We start from the raw sequence: 20,628 nt of genomic DNA, 5'->3' as shown, positions 1-20,628 counted from the left end.
GGGACCATGTGCTGACCGCCAGCCAGGGCGTAGGCTTGTGGTGTGTACCCCTTTGGTTGTATGATGGTACATGGAGGGGATTGTAATCATTGCAATGAAACGAAATATGATAGGATGAATGTAAAAGTTAAGGTTCTCCCATGTAAATGATCACTTAATTCACAATAAAAACTTAAAAAAAAAAAAAAAAAGACTTAGTTTTCAAAATACTACCTTAACTATCTTCTTAAAGCACAAAGCAAACCCCTTTTCTCAGAATCCTAATGTCTCAAGATGACCATTATGAACGTCAGCTAATACAGGGTACTCTGTGGCTACCTCAGGAAATTCTGGGGAAAACTACTGGCTTTTCTCAAGTGGCCCCACATTCATCCTACCACTGTTGTATTTTCTGGGGCATTCTTAGTTAAACCTATACATAGATTGCCAATCACTGTCCAGCCAACTTCCACTTACGATGACTGTATATGTGTAGCAGCATAGAATTATGTTCCATAGGGTTTTCAAAGACTGAGTTTTCATAAATCGATGGCCAAGCATTTCTTCCAAGGCACCTCTCAGTGGACTCTGACCTCTCACCTTTCAGTTAGCAGCTAAGCATGTTAATTGCACCCCTCAGTAACTCCATGTTTTGTTTGTTGTTAAGTGTCATCGAGCCGGTTTCCGAGGAGTGGCTGGTGAGCTTGAACTGCCAACTTTGCAGTTCAAGCCAACATTGCAATCCAGAACATTAGAGCCACACCAGGACGACTCCTAACTGCACGTATACACATACATATTAAACACTTGTTTACTGTCCTTGTTTTTAACTGTTAGCAACGCACTTGACCTTCCCTTGTAATTTGCTGTGTCTAGGAATCAAATACTCAGCCGGGTTAAAGCTATATGTAAAATAAAGAGCGGGCAGGGCCAAGGCTGTGAGGGGCTGTCACATGGTCATTTTAACACGTAACCTTCACAAGCACCTGCTCTGACATCTTAACCCATATCTCTGTTGAATTTCTGAAATTTGAAGCTCAGAAACAGGACTTGGAGCTGCAATCCTGTCAGCATGCTCCCAGGAGCCTGTGGAGGATGAGGGAGGAGCCCACAAAACTGCTGCAGGGCTTGAGCCCTCCTGGTGGGCTGCAGGGAAAAGTGAACACATCTCAGAACTGGACACAGAACTTCAGGTCAAGAGACCAGGTCACTGAGCTGGAGAGTATGATCGGCTTTGCTGGTGCAATAGTCAACATTCTTGACTTTAATGCTTTAACACCACTTGCAAAAGAGAGCTGAGTGGAATTTTAAAAAAGAAAGAAAGAAAAAACGCAGGATGACGAAGAAGAAGTTAGCACTAAGAACCTGCTCAGAGGCACCTGGGAGGCCGAGGACTTCAACCTACAGCCTTGAAAATGTAACAGAGCCACTCCACGATGGCTTAAAATATTGCCTAGAAGTGCCATCATTAGTCAAAACTGTTAGTCACGCAAAACCAAACTGGCTGCCATTGAGTAGATTTCCCACAAAAAAGGAGCCCACTGCTTTAAGGACCTTTCTATAGGTGAAAGTTAAGGTAAGGCGTATCCTCATACCTACCCAATGGAATATCATGAACCCATGAAAAAGGGAGGCCACCTTGTTAGTTAAGAACCGAACAAAAGCCTGTGGGAACAGAATGCATTTGATAGGATTCTGTTTGTGTTTTCTTTTAAAGGTCTATGTGGATGCAAAGGGACACCCCCCACCCCCCAGAGTAACGGCAGTTAGCTGGGGGAGGGAAGGCTGGCAGGCAGGCTCTGGTCACACACTTCTGCATCTTTGGAAGAGTTTCACAAGGAGGTCCTCAGACAGCCTGGGGCTGTGGGGAAGCAGAGGGGGCAGGAGCTATAGGCCTGGTGGTGTCCCAGGACAAAGTGCCTTCCCTCTCTCAGTCCGCTTTTACCCTCCACTCAGAGGCTGGGCACCCCTGAGAGGGATCCACATGAGCAGGGTACTTAAAAACAAGTCTACAAGGCCACAGTTTATGTGGGCACTGGACCCAACAGTCCTGCCCCATAATCTCATTCATGACCAAATCCACTCTCCCTGGGTAAGGATACATACTTCAAGAGTCCTGGTGTGGCACTGTAGGATAAGCACTGCACGGCTAAGCACAAGGTCTCAGCGGTTCAAACCCACCAGATACTCCTTGGAAACCCTGTAAGTTCGCTTCGAGTTGGAATCAACTCAACAGCAATTAACAACACATCATCACAGGAAGGGTTGACAGAAAGAACGTTTTGTTCGTACTCCGACAGGGTCAGGCGACCTCTCAGATCACAAGGGGCTTACAGGAAGGAGAGGTTGTACTACTGCAACCCACCTTGCCAGCCAGGCCCCCCAGAGTTAGCTCGATGGACCCAGCTTGACAGCATGCAAGAGATTTTGGCTCCCCATGCTGGAGGGAAAACAGAACACAGAGCTGTTCTGAAAACAATTCTTTTGTGGGAACAAACAGATAGGAATGTATTCAAAACTCTCTGCCAAGGACTGTGCTTCCATTCCCCCTGGGGGCCATCAACCCCATCACCACCTGATCTCAGGGTAACATAGGAGTCCCCAGGGGCAGTATATGGTGGGAAGAGAGGGGGGAAGGAAGGCTAAAGAGGGTCTTAGGTCTTCCCACTGGCAAGTGCTCCAATTGCCACATCAAAGTCCTTTGACTAGTACCCCCTTTCTTCAAACTATTGCCCTGAGATAATCTTTAACTGTTAGGCCAAAAATATCACCTGAAATCTTCTTTAAAACCAGAGTTTAACTATTAAAAAATGTTTGCCCTTTGACTTAGCCTTGATGGCTTGACAATCAGAACTCGACTAGAGGAAGATAAAAAAAAGATTTTTTTTTATAAAGGAAAAATTGCTACAATTTGATGAACTTGACCTATACTTATGGATGTAGTAATTCAAAATACCAACTGAGAGGGAAGGACTCTTCACATAAAATATCAATCCTATCCCCTCTGCGTACAGGGTTGAAAGGGACGGGCAACTTAGACATTGGCTACCTAAAATGAAGGGGCAATAGAGGCATGAAGAGACTGGCTTGCAAGTTTTCAAAAGGGAGTTTAGTTTCAGTGTGTGCTGGGGAAGGTAGAGTCCCCACTGAATAGTTTTCATCTTGTCTAGAAGGGTCTGGTGAAAAGAGATGGGGATAAGATTCTTATGATTCAATAGTGAGTAATGGTTATCATGAATTTGTGACTGCCACAATTGTAAAGGTAGCAGTTTTGTAACAAAAACAAGGGAGTAGTTAATCTTACAGTATAGATACAGAGGACTCTAGGACCATCAAGAGAGAAGAGCATAAGTGGAATGTGAGACCCTATCCAGAGAAGCAGCGACACCAGAGATGGAGGCAGAGATGGGGACATGGAGAGACAGAGCAGCTGAGGACTCTGGACTCATAGAAAGAGAAAGGCTACATGCTGATGGCCAGGAGGCAGGCTTGCAGAATGTACCCTTTGGTTGTTTAAATGATTGTATGCTCCTGTGTACATCCCCACCCCAAAACAAAACAAAACAAAACAACAAAACAAAAAAAAAACAGAGGGAATGGAAGCAAACACTGTAGAATGATGATGCACAGAGGGGACTGTAATCATTGCAATGAAACAATGGTGTAAAGCCGATGTTTTCCCATGTAAACGATCACTCAGTTCACAATAAAAACTTTAAAAAATAGTATTATAAAAGATGCTTATAATAAAGTGTCATTTGAACACACACACACATACAAAAAAAAAACAAAATCATGTTTACCATCTAAACCCCAGTACTTGGCACAATAAATTCCTGTTGACAAAATTGTGGGGTTTTTTGTAAATTTTTGTAAATGCTTGCCTTGAGCATTATGCTCTTTTAAAAACTATCTATATGAGATTATTGACAATAGCAACTCAAAATATTAGACAGGAAGTTTAGGGGGCAAGAAGGGTTACACTAATGGAGAATGAACCGAAAAATGCAGTGGGAGAATGGTTTGCACACCTTGAAGAATATCACATGTAGAAACTGTTGAATTGGTGTATGTTTTGCTGTGTATATCCTCAACAACAAAACAAAGTGCACTGGAAAATGACTAATACTTTGAGTAGACATATATTTACGTTTGAACAAAAGTCAAAATTATTCCAAACCGGAAGAGAGGGAGAGCCTTCAAGACAATGAATACTGCTGCTCCCAAAAGTGAATTTTGGTAAATGCGTCAGGTCTAGGATGGAACTTTTAATTAAGCAAATAATAGGAGGGTTGGGTTGCACAGATTTTTGTTTTTATTTTATTAGTTGCACAGATTTTGGGGATTTATTCTGTTGTGCATTTCTTAGGACTGCAGTAATTACCTATAGAGAACAGTATGAGTGTGTGGGTGGGGGCTCTACCAGGAGGTTAATGCTGACCCTTGTCCTTTGAAAGGGTTTTCACGTGTTGGTTTCCTCAGTAATCAGTGTTGTCTTCAGCACTTAGCCTTGTACATAGCTGAGGAAATCAAGTGGCATGAAGCTCTGATGACCCTGGTCACAGAGCTGGCCAGCACAAGACTTTTTGTCTTTCTTTTTGGTAAAAGTAGCTTTGATATTCACCCGCTGCGATAATAGATAATATCACTATGGGTCCCTGAGGGGCAGGAGGCTGCCTAATGGAATAAGCAGGAAAGCTGGCATGACCTGAACCACTATCTACAGAGCCCCCAGAATGCAGCTGGGAGCCCACAAGGCAAACCACAGCTGCTTCCAGAATGCAGACCTGGGTCTTCCTAGGTTCCTGTTGCTCACACACACACACACACACACACACACACACACACACACACCAGGGGCCAGTCTTCTCAGCTTTCCCACCACAGAGGTCTCCCCTCTATGCCCCTGCCCTCCAGCCCTCAAATCCACTCCTGTACACAAGGACTCCACCACTGGAGTTCCAAGTGTCACCCCCTCCACCTCCAACCTTCTTTTGGAATTTGAGAAGCGAGAAGGAAAGAAGTATTTTTCAGAGCCATAAACTCCAGCTAATTATGGTGGGTCAGGTGGCTAGAAATGAGCTTCCCGCAGCCAGAGGCTGACTGTCCCCAGGCAGGTTCTTGAGATGTACTGCTTTCACAGTTGAATTCACAACTGGGTTAACATGCAGATTTCTCCATAGCAGACAGAAGGACATATAGGTCATTATGTGGGACTTACATTCTGCACACTAGCAAAGGTCCCAAGGGAACTCAGAGGCCTATGCCGGCCCTGGAGGTAAAGACCCGGTTTCTGTTTCCATCAGAATGGTAGGATCAGCTCCCAGCTGAGGGTTCTCTGTAGAGCAGACACTCAGAGAGGCACTTGCAGGTACCCTAGAGTAGGGGCTCCATACTCTTCAGTCCCCCTTGGCATGGTGGTGGTGGTGGTTGATGTATACCATCCAGTCTGTTTCTACTCATAGCCACCCTGCACAGCATTTCTGAGGCTGTAAATCTTTACGAGAGCAGAAAGCCTCAACTTTCTCCCGCTGAGCAGCTGGTGAATTCAAATTGCTGAGCCAGTGATTAGCAACCTGATGTGAAACTCACTAGACCACCAGGGTTCCACACCCTTGGGTATGAAGGAGAACACAAAGCAGGTGGAGAGTAGCTCTAACCTCACTACAGAAGACCTTGGTCCCTGGCTCCCTAGTCTGCTCCAGGGTAGGGAGAAGTGGAGAGAAGGGGTAAAGAGCGCTACAGTCAGGAAGCACACAAGGCATAGTCCCGCCCACAAGGCGAGCTCCGCCCCTCGGTCAGCCCCTTCGCAATTCACCTAGCCCCACAGTCAGGTGCTACCAAAGGGAGACTGAAAGAAAGTCAGCTGCGCCTCTCGCGGGCCTATGGCCCGGTGATGGAAACGGAAAGATGTGCCAATCATCCAGCTCTCCACCCAGCGCAGGCCTCCTCACCCAACTGGGGTCTCCACCTCACCCACATCTCACCAACTCCCCCGACCTCCTACCTTACGTTCACAAACCCAGGTGGAAATCCCAGCCCAGTCCCCCCAGGCCAAACCACTGCAGCAATGTTCTGGGCTTTAGGCCAAGACCTCTACACAGAGCCCACCTCACTTGGCCCCCAAACCTTTAATTCTGACTCTGAATGCCTAGAAGTGGGCCTGGACACCATCCTCCCACCTACCACGTGGTTTGGTACAGCGGCTAGGGACCGCGTGCAAAGAGACAGTCTTCCAGGGAATTCGTATGGGATCATGGGTCTCAACACTGGCAGAACTGGGGCCCGCTGGGCTCCAACTCTACAGGGCAAAGCGGCATTCCTTCTAAGAGTCTATTTTTTTTATACTTTGTAATGAGCTTGGGAACTACTTCACATTTGAGAATCCCTAACTCTTGGTAACAAATTAATCCTAACTATACAGATTTCAAATCTGTCCCACATGTACAAGAGCTAAATGTCACACAAGAGTTCACAGGAGCTCCAAGGATGCACGATCCTTTAAACCACACTGGAAGGGGTTATCAGCCCTTAAACTTTTTTTTCTTGGGGGGGGAGGGGGCGGTGGTGGTAGTGGGAAGAGTCTTTGTCTTTAAAAAAAAAAAGGGCACGCTTGCTTCATCAACAACCGCCGGGCCCCCCACCCCTACTACTGTCTCTCAGGCGGCACGGCAAGGGGCAGTCACAGGCAGGTGTGGTCTTTCCCGGAGCTCCCCGGGCCCGGGAGCGCCCCCACAGACCGGATGGGCGGGGGCCACCCACAAAGAGCCGGGCGGGAACAGGGTCCCCCCTCGCTCCGCCCCGCTCCACCCACCCACGACGGCCAGCACCACCGCTAGCTCTGCTTAAGACCAAATTAAACCTTGTTGTTAAGTAACGTCGAGTCGGTTCTGACTCACAGCGACCCTGCATAGGGTTTCCGAGGAGCGGCTGGTAAACCTTAGAGAGCTGCAATAAATTGCAGGAAGAGGAGAGCAAAGAATGTGCCGAGAGAACGGATAGGAGCGAAGCCTCTGTCCCCAAGGGAACTTTGCCCATCGGGCACCCGGACCCGTCTCCGCCCTTCTCAAGCGCGCGCCCTGAGGGGGAGGGTCAAGCCCGAGTGCCTAGCCAGCTGCCTTCCCACCCACCACCGCCCACCACCGCCTAGAGCTGCGGTTGCGGACCCCTCCCAGTCGCACGCACCTGCCCGCCCGCCTACCCCCTCCCCCGGGCACCGATTACGACATTCGCGCCTGCGGACCCGCCTGAGCGCAACGGGGAGGGGGCGTGCCGGCGGGGGCGCGGTCGCTGGCTCTGTGGACAGGCGACTCGAGCTGATTCCGCAACCTGGGGCCGCCCGCTCAGAGGCGGGAGAGGGAACACTGAGCAGAGCGACCGAGCTGACCGTCCTCAGCCCTAGAGACCTTCTCGGGCGCGGCCCTCCCCACGGCCACGACGGCCGACGCTCCGGAGACGCGTCTGGGCTTACGCTGCTGCCCTCTGCGCTCCGAAGCCTTTGGCGTCCAGACGCCCGGCACCCCACTAACCTGTGTGAGTTCTCAGGTGTGCTTTAAGGTGCGAGGATTTCCCGTAAACTTTCTCGCAGCCCGCGTAGTGGCACTTGTGCTTTCTCTGCGGGGATTCGAAGTCGGAACGACTTCGGCCCCTCCGACCCCTTTGTCTGAGGCTAGGGTCGCAGCTCCCGGCTGGCTCCGTCTCCCGTTCGGGCTCCACTCCTGGCTCGGGCTCGCTCCACGCAGGGCTAGGGGGCGCGGCCGCCACGCCTCCGCAGCCCCGGGATGCAGGCTCCGCTGGCGCGGGCGGCAGCCGACACGGGGTCCGCGCCTTGCGGGCCGCAGCGCCCTCTCTGCGCTCCGCTAGGGTGGGCGCAGGCGCCTGCTGGTTGAGGTCCGCCAGGATCCGCGCCACCACGAAGAGGGAGGCGCTGTCCTTGCCGTCGAGGCGCTCCTCGGCGCGCGGAAGCGTGGTGGCGGCAGCGGCGGTGGCGGCGACCGCGCCCTCGGGCCGGGGCTCCGACCCCTCCCGGGGCCCGTGCACAACGGCGCGGCTAGACATGGACACGAGGCACTCGGCGGCGAAGTGGTCCACATAGGCGGCGGCTGCCATGCTCTCAGGGCTCTGCAGACGGGCGTCGGCGCTCCAGCAGAGTCAGCGGCACATCCGCACCCTCAGCCTCCTCGGAGATTGGGCGGCGGGGGCCGGGGGCGCGGCGCGCCTCTCCTAGGGCTGGGCTGGGCGCGCCGCCGCCTCCGCCGTCACCCGCGCGACTCCGCGCTGCGCTCGCCCGACCCGGCACTGGGAAGTGAGTGCATAGGGCGCGGGGGCCAAAGAGTCCCCCGGGGGACGGCGCCAGCGGTTGCCTGTCCTAAGGGTGCCGAGCGGGGGCGACGTCAGCAGCCACCGCACCAAGTGGCGGCCGTAGTCTTACCGCACATTGTGGCAGGAGAGACAGCCGCTGTGCGCGCCGCGACTCGGTGTGGGCGGCCCGGCCCTGGGGGTGGGCGGGGCCGGAGCCACATCTGGACCCGACGTCAGCCCCCAGCCACATCCTGGCGGCGCAGGTTACAGGCGGCCCGCGGCCACGGGGAGCTGCGCGCGCGGAAGGGGTGGGGAGCCGGAGCGCGCGCCGTCGGCACTGTGCGGCCACGCGCCTGGGCCTGGGGAGAGGTGTGGCCGAGGGCAAGGGCGGACACGATTGGTCCCAGTTTACGCGACTGAGCCAATCCGGGCGGCCAAGGTGGGCCTACGAGGATACAAGGCCAGCTCGCACCTATGGGCTTGCCTCCCGACTGGGCAGAAAACACCACCGAAATTTGAGCTGGGCGCCGGGCACGCCGACGCTCCCTCCCCCTGCGCGGCGGGGGCCTGCGGGGCATTTTCCTGCCAGAGCTTTTGCACAATGATCGCTTTGAACCTCGGCGCGGAAGGGAGAGTCCGCGAGGGCGCCCCCTTTGTCCCTCGGCCCCGCCCGCTAGGCCTCTGTGGGTGGGTGCGCCTCACGGGCCTCAGTCCCTGCTTCTCTCCAAAGCAAGGTTTGCACGGGCCGGAGGCGTGTCTCCAGCCAAGGACCCGAAGACACTTCCGTCGCTCCTTGGCGCAGCCGGCTTCCTCGGATGACCTTTCCCGGAAACTTAAGCGGCTTGCCCCCTGTGTGGGCTCCCCTTCTGAGCTCCAGACCCTGGGGCGGCCGGGCTGGGGGGCGAGGTCACGGGTGAAGCGGGCCACCCCGCGACAGCGGCTCGGCGACTGGACTCGTCCGTGGAGGCCGGAGACTCGGGGCGCGACCGCACTGCGCGAGAGCCCGGAATCTGCAGCACCCGGACCGGTGGTGCGCTGGGGGACGCGCCCACCGCAGCCTTACTGGCGGGAGAGAGTTACGGCGCTGCGATTCCGGGAGCCCGGGGCTCCTTCCTCCCCGCCCCGCCCCTAGGCCCGCTGCCAGCTCCCTTCGGCGGCCGGGCTCCCAGCGCGGGCTTGGAGGCTTCCAACGTCACCAGCAGCGAGGACCCCGCCCACCGCATCCCACCCACCCTCTGTCTGGAGTTTCCTGAGGAAGTGCTCGGCTGCACCCGGCCTGAGACTTCCCTGCCCAGACCGACCAACTTACCCTTGACTCACCCGCGCCTCGCCCCTCTTCTCGGGGCCTAGGCTACAGCCCGAGAGGCAAGAGCGCAGCAAACCTCTTTGCGAGTCTCTCCTGCTGTCCTGGCCTGGGGGACGAGGCTTATTGGCCTCTGGAATTGTTATAATTGTTCTAAGGAGTGGGCTGCCTGCTGAAGAGGTGGAGATTGTGGGCAGCCCCACAGGCACCTGCTCGTTGTGCACCGGGGATTGGGACAGACCCATCCTGCTCTTAGAATTCGGAGATTGGCGGAATTGAGTTTCTCGCGGAGTTAATTTGAGATCCTGGTTGAAAATACTTTTGTTTTTCAAGTAACAAAGAGGCAACTGAGAGGCCTTCTGGATTGCATGGTAGGATGGACTGTAAACGCATGAAGTTTGAACGCCCAGGAAATAAGCAACTTTTTCCTTGTGGGAGTGTGGTCTGTGGCCTAAAATTCCTTGTCGTGGGTCAAGCCGGTACCTTCCAGGGAGCCTGCCCAGCCTTTTGAACTGGGGTGGATTGGATAGGGGCCCCACTGGGCATTCCCACCTGGGGGGAGGGTTCCTGGTAGCAGGAAGTAAACATTCTGCTCCCAGACAGCTCATGATGATGGTTTTTCAAAGACCTGTCCTGACCCAGTAAAGATTCAGATTGTTCCTGGTTACCACCACACATCGTGATCACTGTTAGGGATGAAGTTGGCTCTATGCTGACTTACTAACCATCCCCAGCATCCCCCCAAACACACCCGCACACACCAACAGCCTCTCTCCCTTGTTTGCAAGAGGTGTCCTATCTCTTCACCTTCTCAGGTCCTCAACTAGGCCCCATTCTGTACCTGTACTGGTTTAAATTGGGCATCCACCTCTGAAACAAACCCAGCTCCATAGAGATGTGTGTAGCTGATGGCCACACATCAGGGAGGCGATCCCAACTGTGCCATTGCCCTGGGCAAGGGTCCCCTGCTCTGCCCCCCCCCCCACACACACACCCATCTGTAGCAAAGAGGTCCATACCCCTCCTCTGGAGTGTGGCTGCAGTGGGTTGAGCCTGCGCCCGGTGGCATTCCCTTGCAACACTCAGCTCATCACTGGTTCCTCAGCAATCCATTCGTGTAGCATTGGCTGAATTGTTTCTGTAATGGAAGCCCCAAGTCTGGCAGCCTTTAACTTAAACCTACCTGGCAGTATCTTTCCAGACAGATTATCTTGCCCAGATAAATCACACCATAGTTGTGGATGCATGTTGTCATTGCTAAGTGGAATTCTGATAAAAGTAGTATATGTATGTAAAGATACGTATATTTATATATAATACATATATTTATGTAAATGTCTTGGTGTGGCGCTGTGGGTTAATGCTCTGGACTGCAAGGTCAATTTGAAACACAAGGTTGGTGGTTCAAGCTCTCCAGCCGCTCCTTGGAAACCGGGTCACTGTGGGTTGGAACTGACTCCAAGGCACTTAACAACAACAACAGGAAGGTCAGGCCAGAGCAAGTGAAGAGGTGATTGGGGTTTCTGGGCACAGGTGGTGGGTGAATAAAAGGGCTTGACTTCAACTTCCTCCTGCAACCTCCTAAAGCAGCAGTAAGTCTGTCTGAAGGCAGACAGCCATAAGAACATGGAGAACAAAGGAGGATGTAACAGCCACACAAATTTTGAAGCTACAATACTTACTTAGCACACCTGAGAAAAAAGCAAGACCGAGATGGTAGCTGGCAAAGACAAACTCTGTGGGAGCCTCAAAAAGTACCAGAAGACCAGAATTAGACAGTGCCCTGCTCCCAACTACCAACTTCCCTGAAAGGGATCACATTAGAGGATCCCCAGTAGAGTGTGAGAAAACGTGGACGCCCCCAACTCAAAATTATTTAATAATAACATTTTGAAGACGGGGCTTGCTGGCCGGAAAGAGACTGAAGGAACCCGAGACTGATCCTCAACCACCTTTCAGGTCTAGAAAGGAACTCATCCTGTGGCTTAATTTTTAGCCAAGCAGTAAATAAGTTACAGTACTAGCAAGGTGTACCCACCATAGACTAAGCAGTCATTCAAAGTCACAAGGGTGACATACACCTAAGGACAAAGCTGAGAAAGGATAAGAAGGTGGATGGAATACAGATAGGAACCCAATAAGGGTCGATGCATGGAGCGGGGGCAGATTTTAATCATGGAGACTGAGCTAAGTTTATGATTTGGTGAGTGTAAAGCTGATGAGCTTATTTGTAAACCTTCAGCCAATTCACAATAAAAAGTTAAAAAATAAAAGTGGCACCAGGTACCTCTGGAAATGGGTGTGACGAGGGTCTAAAATAAGATGTATGCAGTTGCCCTGGATCCCCTCTCAGTGCTGTGCAGTCTGGCCACTGCCCCCTCCCCATGACAAGAAGCGGGCTGTTTATTTTCTGAAAAGGAAGACAAACATGTGGGGCTAGGACTCACCAGGCACACTTAGGGCAGAGGGATAAAATGAATAGGAAGAGGGAGGGAGGTTAAGTGAACGCGAATATTGGGAGCTGAGGCCCAACCTTGAGCCACCTTCCCGGGATTTTGAACTGTAGGCAACCAAACTGTCTACCTCCACTGGAGACCAGAAGGGTCCTTTCTGGGGAATCAGACCAAGTCGAGAAGAAACATCTAAAGATTCTGACATCTGCAGTTGCCCAACTGGACAACCAGCTCAGCCGAATTTGAATCATTCTTTCAGTCTCTCAGAGTAAATATGAACAGGTGGTTGAACAAACAAAACAATGTCTCGTGACAAACTGTGTCATGAAATGTGAAGCCCTTCTAGACAGCTAAAAGGCAATGTGGAGGACACAGAGGGCAGACAGAAGAAAGTATCTTCAAGACAACCCATAATGTCAGAAATAAAAGAAAATCTTGCAGCCTATGCAAAGAGAACACTCGTAGAACAAACAACAAAAAAAGAATTCTTAGAAATTTAAAATAAGGTAACAGAAATTTTTAAACAACAAAACAAAGCAAAAGTCCTCATGAAAGTGATTGGAAGGAATTTGTAAGGAAGATCAAAAATAACCAAAAAATATCAGATAGAAACCCACAGGGCCATCTAGAAAGGCCAGTAAGTGTATGATGGTGTGTTATGCAACAATAGAAAATCAATACGCATGTTGTGTTAGTCGGGGAAATAACCCAGTTTAAAGAGGCAAAAGGAATTGTGTCTAGGGAGGATGGGAAGGGAATGACTATTGTTTTTCATAGCGAATTATATGTAGTTAAGTGCCATGAAGCTGGTTCCAACACATACTGATCTGGGTTAGAAACAACACCCTTTCAGTTAGGTGTCCAGTGCTTATCCTATGTTGTTATTGTTAAGTACCGTGGAGTTGGTTCGAACTGCTGACCTTGCGGTTGGCCGCCCGACTCATAACCACTATGCTACCAGAGCTCCTTGCTTATCCTATGTTGTTGTTGTTATGTGCCGTGCGCCACATATATTGGTGTTCTTGTGTGTGTTAACAAAAACACAGGAAAGGGAGAGACCATGTCAGGAGAAACTAAGGCTCACAGAAGGAATTGGCATGGCTGAAATCCTGATTTGGGCTTTTAGCCTCATAACTGAGGAAATAAAGTTCTGTTCTTTAAAACGACCCAGTTGTGGTATTTCTAGGAAACTGAGCTACTGGGTTTGAACCAAATGTCATTTAGAGACTACCTGTTCCTAGAGCTTAGCCTGCCTTCACGAATATAAAAGTGTTTAGGAGATGAGTAAGCACTTGCATGCCAGTTTGAGTAAGATCTGGCTTTCTTCTGTAGAGGTAGAGGGTCAATTCTTGATTGTAACCGGGTGCAGAATGCACAGCTCTCCTCCCAAGGCAGCTGCTGCCTACAGGCTCTATATGCTCAGAGTCCACAGCCTGGTTCCAAGCTGAGTGTGACTCAGGGTTTATCCAAAACCGTCTCACATTCTTAATGCTCCCCACTTACAAGGGGATCACTTCCAAATACCCCACATGCTCCTCTACCCATCTGACCCCTGACCCCTGACCCCTGGTTTACTCATGATACCACTAATGAATCATCCAATTCAAAGACAACTTTGGCCCCAAAGTTTTGGAGTCTGACCATTTCAGAACTGGGTGGAATCAGGAGTTCATTATCGAAGTTGGATGATCAGGAGGTGGGGTGGAAAACTGTTCTCCTGTCCCATTCCCAGTGGTCCTGAGGTGCAAAGTAATTCATCAAGTCCTAGGTAATATAAGCCAACTTTACATCTGTACCTTTACAGGGCAAAGGTGAAAACCAGAAATGTATTTGCAACAGAGCCGTTTGAAAGACTGAGGACACTTTACAATGTCTACAGGAAATGCCAGGGACAAGCATGTTTTTAGAAATGATGGATGGTCCCTTCCAAGCTTGCCAGATGGAGCTGACTCCTAAATGTGGTAACTGGTGTGGGATCCCTACTTCATTCGTGGATATGATCTAGGAGGGTCTCTCTCTCTCCAGTTTCAATGACGTTTGTCCATTCTTCTGGGCATCGTCTCCCATGGTCCCTCCTTGCTTGTCTGCCACTCATTCCCTTTTCTGGGTGGGTGCTTAGGACCATGTGCTGCATTTCCTCTTTGCTGCCCGGGCAGCAATAAGAACCCACAGTGCTTAGGAAACAATTCAGAGTTTACAAGACACATTGACACAGCCGCACGTAACAACTCTTCTTCCCATTATTATTTTTGTTGTTGTTGTTGTTGTTAAGTGCCATCGAAACAGTTCCAACACATAGGGTTTCCGAAGAGTGGCTGGTGAGCTTGAACCACCAACCTTGCAGTTCAAACCGACCTTGCAGTCCACAGTGCCACACCAGGATGCTGAGAATATTGAAGTTCAGTCGGTCAGACACCTCTCATAGCAAAACTGTGTGATAGTTTACATGGGAGAACATTTGCTTTACATTCATCCTATCGTATATCGTTATATTCATTGCAAGACTCTTAGCCTTGATTTTGTTTTTGTTTTTCTTTTGTTTACCCACCTAGTGGTGCCCCCAATACCATCTTACAAGAAACTAGCTACTTAATGTGGCGATTTATCAAGTCAAGTATATAAGAGATGTGCTCTTGGGAATCCTGACTAATGAATAGCCCCGTTAGTGGGATTGGGAAGATTTGTCATGAAAAATGTAAACTCAGACTCCTTTTCATTCTTGGCTATTTGCATCTAGGACTGAGTGAAAAACGGATTGATGGCAAAAGTCAGATGAAAGGATACGAACGAAACAGTATTCTTTATTTGCTAGTGCTCCTGGTATGGCGCTGTAGGGTCAATACTGGATACCGCCAGAACTTTCTTTCTATTCTGGACTTTCTTTCTGTTCTGGACTCTCCACTGAAACCTGTTCAGTATTGTAGCATCCTATGAGAGACACGTGATAGCTGTGTATGAGGTACATTGGCCAGGAATTGAACCCGGATCTCCTGCGTGGAAGCCTAGAATTCTGCCACTGAACCACAGCTGTCCCCAGACACTATTTGGTGGTAGAGGCTCTGTGGCATTGAGTCGGTTCTGACTCGTAGTGACCCTCTATAGGGTTTCTGAGGCTGTTAATCTTTATGGGAGCAGATAACTCATCATTCTCCCTTGAACCTCTGGTAGAGTCAAACTGCTGACCTTGATGTTAGCAGTCAAACTCATAACCCACTATGCTACCAGAGCTTCTTCAGATCTCGTGGGATTTGGTTTCTTGGCTTGGAAGTAGAGTCATGTTTACATAGAACATCCCAGTTAATTATCCTAATAACATGTTTAGTACTTCTGTTGAACCTCCTGGTTCATTGCATAGTACCTGGGATCTTAAGGAGCTTGCAAGTGACTTTCCAAACAAGAGCCGCTGGTGAGCTTGAACCCCTGACCTTGAAGTTCAAACAACTTTGCAGTCCAGTGCATTAACCCACAGCACCACACCAGGACTCTGTCTAAATAGGTACTTGTTGAAACTGTTGAATTGGTGTGTGTTTTGCTATGTATACTCTCAATGACAAATAACATTTATTTATTATACAAATACATTTACTCTTAATTGATTTATTTTAAAAATCACAGAAAATGAAGCTGGAAACACGATTAGTTAGACCACTCATCAGCCGGTTGAGCTCTTCAATGTGGACAGTGGTCTGTTGTTAGCCGGAGAGGGGACGTGGGAAGGAAGGTCGCAATTTTAAATATTCAGTCTTTTATATACTCAGTTAATTGCATAGGCTTTGGGCTTCCTATATAGAACAATACATTGAAAGACTCCATTGCTATTACACCTGGTTTTATACTTAAAATAAAATCAAGAATTTTCAAAATGTAGTATGAGTTGGTTCTTTCCATTTGAGTTTTATAACTTGGTACTATAAACAAAGCTGCTTTCATATGTAAAGCAGAGAGCTGTACAATCGAAAGTATTGATATTCCAGGGGGAGAAACGTCTTCCAAGGAAAGAGAAAGGAGAAGTTGAAAATGAATCCGATTTAATCACATTAAAGGTAACAGGAGAGCAATCAAGAGATTGCTATCTTCAACCTACAGTCCTTTCCTGAAAATCCAGAAAGCCTTCCCCTTGGAAACACCTGAAGCGCTTTGAGAAGGCAGCCTTGGGTCTTTAGGGGTGCAGTGTGATAAATTACTTGATTTGGGCCTTCTAGCTATAGACTGCTAACTCCCACCAAATGACTAGATTGTTACTGTTAGGAGCCCTGTAGCAACTCCTAACAACAGAAGAAAACACTCCCAGGTCTTGTGCCATCTTCACAAATTGTTTTGTTTGAGCCCATGGTTGCTGGCCCCACTGTGTCAATCGATCTTGGTGGGGGTCTTCCTCTTTTCACTGACCCCTTAGGAAGCACGATGTCCTTTTCCAGGAACAGATCCCTTCTGATAGATTACATGTCCAGAATACAGAGCAGTCTTACTACTAAGGCTTCTAAGGCTGTGCTTCCTCTAAGACAAATTTGTTCTTCTGGCAGTAAGTACATGGTACTTTCAACATTTTTGCCAACACCATTATTCAAATGCATCGATTCTTCTATGATCTTCCTTATTCAGTGTTCAACTTCCACATGCATATGAGGCAATGGAAAATATCATGGCTTAGCTCAGGCGCACCTTAGTCCTCAAACTGACATCTTTGCTCTTTTAACACTTTGTGCAGTAGATTTGTCCAGTGCAAAATAACATTGATTGTGGATCTAAGTAAAGTTAAATCCTTGACAGCTTCAATATTTTCTGTTTGTAGTGATGTCTGTTGGGCCAGTTGTGAGGATTTCGGTTTCTTTTACATTCAGTTACAATCTATGCTGAAGACTATAGTCTTTGATCTTCATCAGCAAGTGCCTTAAGTGCCTCAAGACCTCCTGCCTGTCAGCAAGCAAGGTTGTATCATTTGCATATGGCCGGATGTTTATGAACCTTCCTCCAATCCTGAGGCAGCATTCTTCTGCTTGTAGTAGTTTAGCTCCTCAGATTACTGCTCAGCATACAGCTTGAAGAAATATGATGAAAAGTTATAACCCTGAAGCACACCTTTCCTGATTTTAAATTGTTCTTTGGCCTCATATTCTGTTCAAACGACTGTCTCTTAGTCAATGTATAGGTTCTCCATGACTATACTTAAGTGATCTGGAATTCCCATTCTTCACAGTATAGTTTGCTATGATCTGCACAGTTGTTGTTGTTGTTAAGTGCCATTTACTCGGTTCTGACCCATAGCAACCCTGTATAGGGGTTCCGAGGAGCAGCTGGTGAGTTTGAACCACCGACCTTGCAGTTCAAATGGCTTTGCAGTGTGGCGCATTAACCCACAGCATCACAAAAGTGAGGTGCTTGTGGCTCATCCAGGGGATTGGATAGCTTGCTAATAATATAAGGCAGGACCATGCGAATAAGGTATGTGCAACCCTAAGGAGAGGAGCCGTTAGTTTTGCCATCCAGATAAGGCTTAAGATGAGTTATTCCAAAGGCAGAAAAGAGATCACTCGCACCAAAAAAGAAAAGTTAAGAGTGGGATACAATCCAAGATTCCTGCACTGAACAGAGAACTGTGAGGCCCAAGACTTGGCAGAACTTGGCAGAGGCAGTTGAACCAGGAGACAGTGTCCTGGAAAAAGCTGAGTGCTCCAGGTTGAAGGCTTGTGGGCAGAGTGGGGTGCCTCCTGGGCGCTTCATCAGGGGAGTTAGGTCTCTCAACTGATGGAGTTAAAGCTGAGTACCTTCTGGCTGAGGCTTACTGACAAAATGAGCGGTTTTTGGCAAAGCTTTGTAACATTAGCTCCAGCAGGGCAGAGGCCAATGACCAGAGAAAGGTGTGTCTGTGAACATGGCTAAGAGGAGGCTGTCTTGATCAAAGAACTGTATCCGGAATAACTCTGATACCGAACTGTAACCTGCTACTACTCTTCTGGTGTGGCACTGTGGGTTAATGTGCTGGACGGCAAAGTCTGTTTGAACCACAAGGTCAGCAGTTCAAGCTCACTAACTGCTCATCAGAAACCCTATACAGGGTCACTATGGGTCAGAACTGACTCATCGGCACTTAGCAGCAACACCCACTACTCTAACCAATCCCATCATCATGAGGATTATCTGTGAGGTTTTTACAGTGAGTTATCAAGCCCAACAGAGAATTAGAGAGTGCCAAGGGAGAGCTGGGGTAAATTTAAGACAGGAATGCCCATGTGCAAGCTGGCTTTCTGAGGGCTAGGAATGCTCAAGGACTGTAATCCAGGTTCCCAGGCTGAGGCTGAGAGGGCCAGGTGAAATAGAGCCATGTGAGAGGTACTATTCTCTCTCAGCAGAGGTGGGAAACCTTTTGTCTGCCAAAATTTATAACATCATTCATGGGCCATACAAAATTATTATCTTAAAAATTCACCTGCTAGGCATGTAAGCTTGCTGGTGGCCACATTGGTCAACTGGTGAGAGGAAGAGGGGGAAAGGCAGCAATGAAGAAATGGGGTGGGTTCAACCATGTTCCATAGACTCCCGTTAACCTGGAGATGAGAGAGAGAAGAGGAAGGGCTGGTTGGTCCGAAGTGTGGTGAGACTTGGGACACCTGAGCTCACGGACAAGGACATAGCCACAGAGGGCTAGAGTTGAGAGCAAAGCATCCAGCTGATATGAATTGAGGGGAGATGCACAAGAACACCCAAACTTTAGATAGTGCCCCCTTCAGTGGCTTGATGATCAGAACTCGACTAAAGGAAGATTTTAAAAAAATTTTTTTGATAAAGGAAACAAGTGTAAATTGATACAGTTTGATGAACTTGACCTGTACTTATGGATGTAGTAGCTCAACATACCAACTAAGACGGAAGGAATCTTCACATCAATTATCAATCCTATCCCCTCTGTATACAGGGGTGATAGAGACAGGCAACTTAGACATTGGCTACCTAAAACGAAGGGGACTATAAAGGCACGAAGTGACTGGCTTACAGGTTTTCAAGAGGGAGTTTAGTTTAAGAGTGTGTGGGGATAGGTAGATTCCTCACTGAATAGTTTTCATCTTGTCTAGATGGGTCTGGTGAAAAGAGATGGGGATAAGATTCTTATGATTCAATAGTGAGTAATTGTTACCATGACTAATTGTGATTGTCACAACTGTAAAGGTAGGGAGTAGTTAATTTTACAGTCTAGAAACAGAGGACCCTAGGACCATCAAGGGAGAAGAGCAGGAGCAGACTGTGGGTCCCTATCCAGAGAGGCAGCAACACCAGAGATGGAGGAAGAGATGAGGACATGGAGAGGGAGCAGCTGAGGACTCTGGACTCATGGAAAGAGAAAGACTGTGTGCTGGAGGCCAGGAGGCAGGCTTGCAGAATGTGTACTTTGGTTATTTAAATGATTATATATTCCTAAGTGTTTTTGTTGTGTACATTCCCCCACTTCCCCCCCAAAACAACAACAACAACAACAACAGAGGGAATGGAAGCAAATACTGTTGAATGGTGATGCTCAGAGGATATTGTAATCATTGCAATGAAGCGATGAGTGTAAAACGAGTGTTCTCCCATGTAAACTGTTACTCAATTCACAATAAAAACTTAAAAAACAAAAAACCTGGCTTACTAGTTAGAAATAGAGGAAACTGGAGACTCTGGCCCTCATCCACCCTTTATGTCTGAAGAGAAACTCACCCTCGTGGCCCAATTTACAGACAAGCAGTAGACAACACCACTAGTAAGAGCTGCTCACCGTGGAACAGTTAATCATTCCAGATGGAAAGGACAACATTGAGAAGGGATGCAAAGGTGGGTGGAATGCACAGGCAAGAGACAAGATAACTGTTGTTGCAGGGAGGGGATTGCAATCACCGAGATGAAACTAAGTGTGTGGTTTGTTGATTGTAAAACTAATGATCTTGTCTGTAAACCTTCACTCAATTTACAAAAACAAGTTTTTAAAACAACAACAAAATTAGCCTGTTTTATTTGGTCAAACGGTTAACTCATCTCTAGTGTGATGACAGGACATCCTGGTGTGGCTCTGTGAGAGCACTGGACGGCAAAATTGGTTTGAACTACAAGATCGGTGATTCATGCTCACCAGCAACTCCTAGGAAAGCCCTAAACAGGGTGACTATAGGTCGGAACCAACTCGACAGCACTTAACAACAACAACAATGTGATGGTTGGAACTGCAGTGGCCTTGGCAGGCCAGATCAAATGACTTCGCGGGCCTTCTTTGGCCTGCAGGTCAGACATTCCCCACCCCTGACCTACAGCACCCGTTACACCTATCATGAACATCCATGTACAACTCTCTGACCATGTGGCTGCCTAAAAAAGTTCTTCCCTGCTCCCAGGGAAGGTCTGGAGTACAAGTGACAGGGACGGGAGTCCTCGGGCCTCAGCTCATACCAGACTCCACCATGCACACACACTCTAGGTCAGTATAAGTCACACGATGTTGCAGTTTAAAAAACAGTCATGACTTACAAAGATGGAAGAATGTACCATGCTCCTAGATAGGAAGACTTAATATTGTGAAAATGTCAATACTGCCCAAAGCAATTTACACATATAATGCAATACCAA

General features: G+C 48.7%; 1 protein-coding gene across 1 annotated transcript in view; it reads right to left on the bottom strand.

Moving 5' to 3' along the window:
* KLF13 (Kruppel-like factor 13) overlaps positions 1-8,091 on the bottom strand; it is a 71,234-nt gene extending 63,143 nt beyond the window's left edge. The window contains exon 1 of the mRNA XM_006872145.1: positions 7,509-8,091. Within this exon, the coding sequence (XP_006872207.1) occupies positions 7,509-8,088 (580 nt within the window). The 5' untranslated portion in view covers positions 8,089-8,091. The remainder of the gene's footprint in view (positions 1-7,508) is intronic.
* Positions 8,092-20,628: the final 12,537 nt, after the last annotated feature.

Source organism: Chrysochloris asiatica, unplaced genomic scaffold (assembly GCF_000296735.1).
Source record: "Chrysochloris asiatica unplaced genomic scaffold, ChrAsi1.0 scaffold00184, whole genome shotgun sequence".
Taxonomy (NCBI): domain Eukaryota; kingdom Metazoa; phylum Chordata; class Mammalia; order Afrosoricida; family Chrysochloridae; genus Chrysochloris; species Chrysochloris asiatica.
Note: the sequence above shows the minus strand (reverse complement) of the source record. Positions and strands in the feature narration are given on the sequence as shown.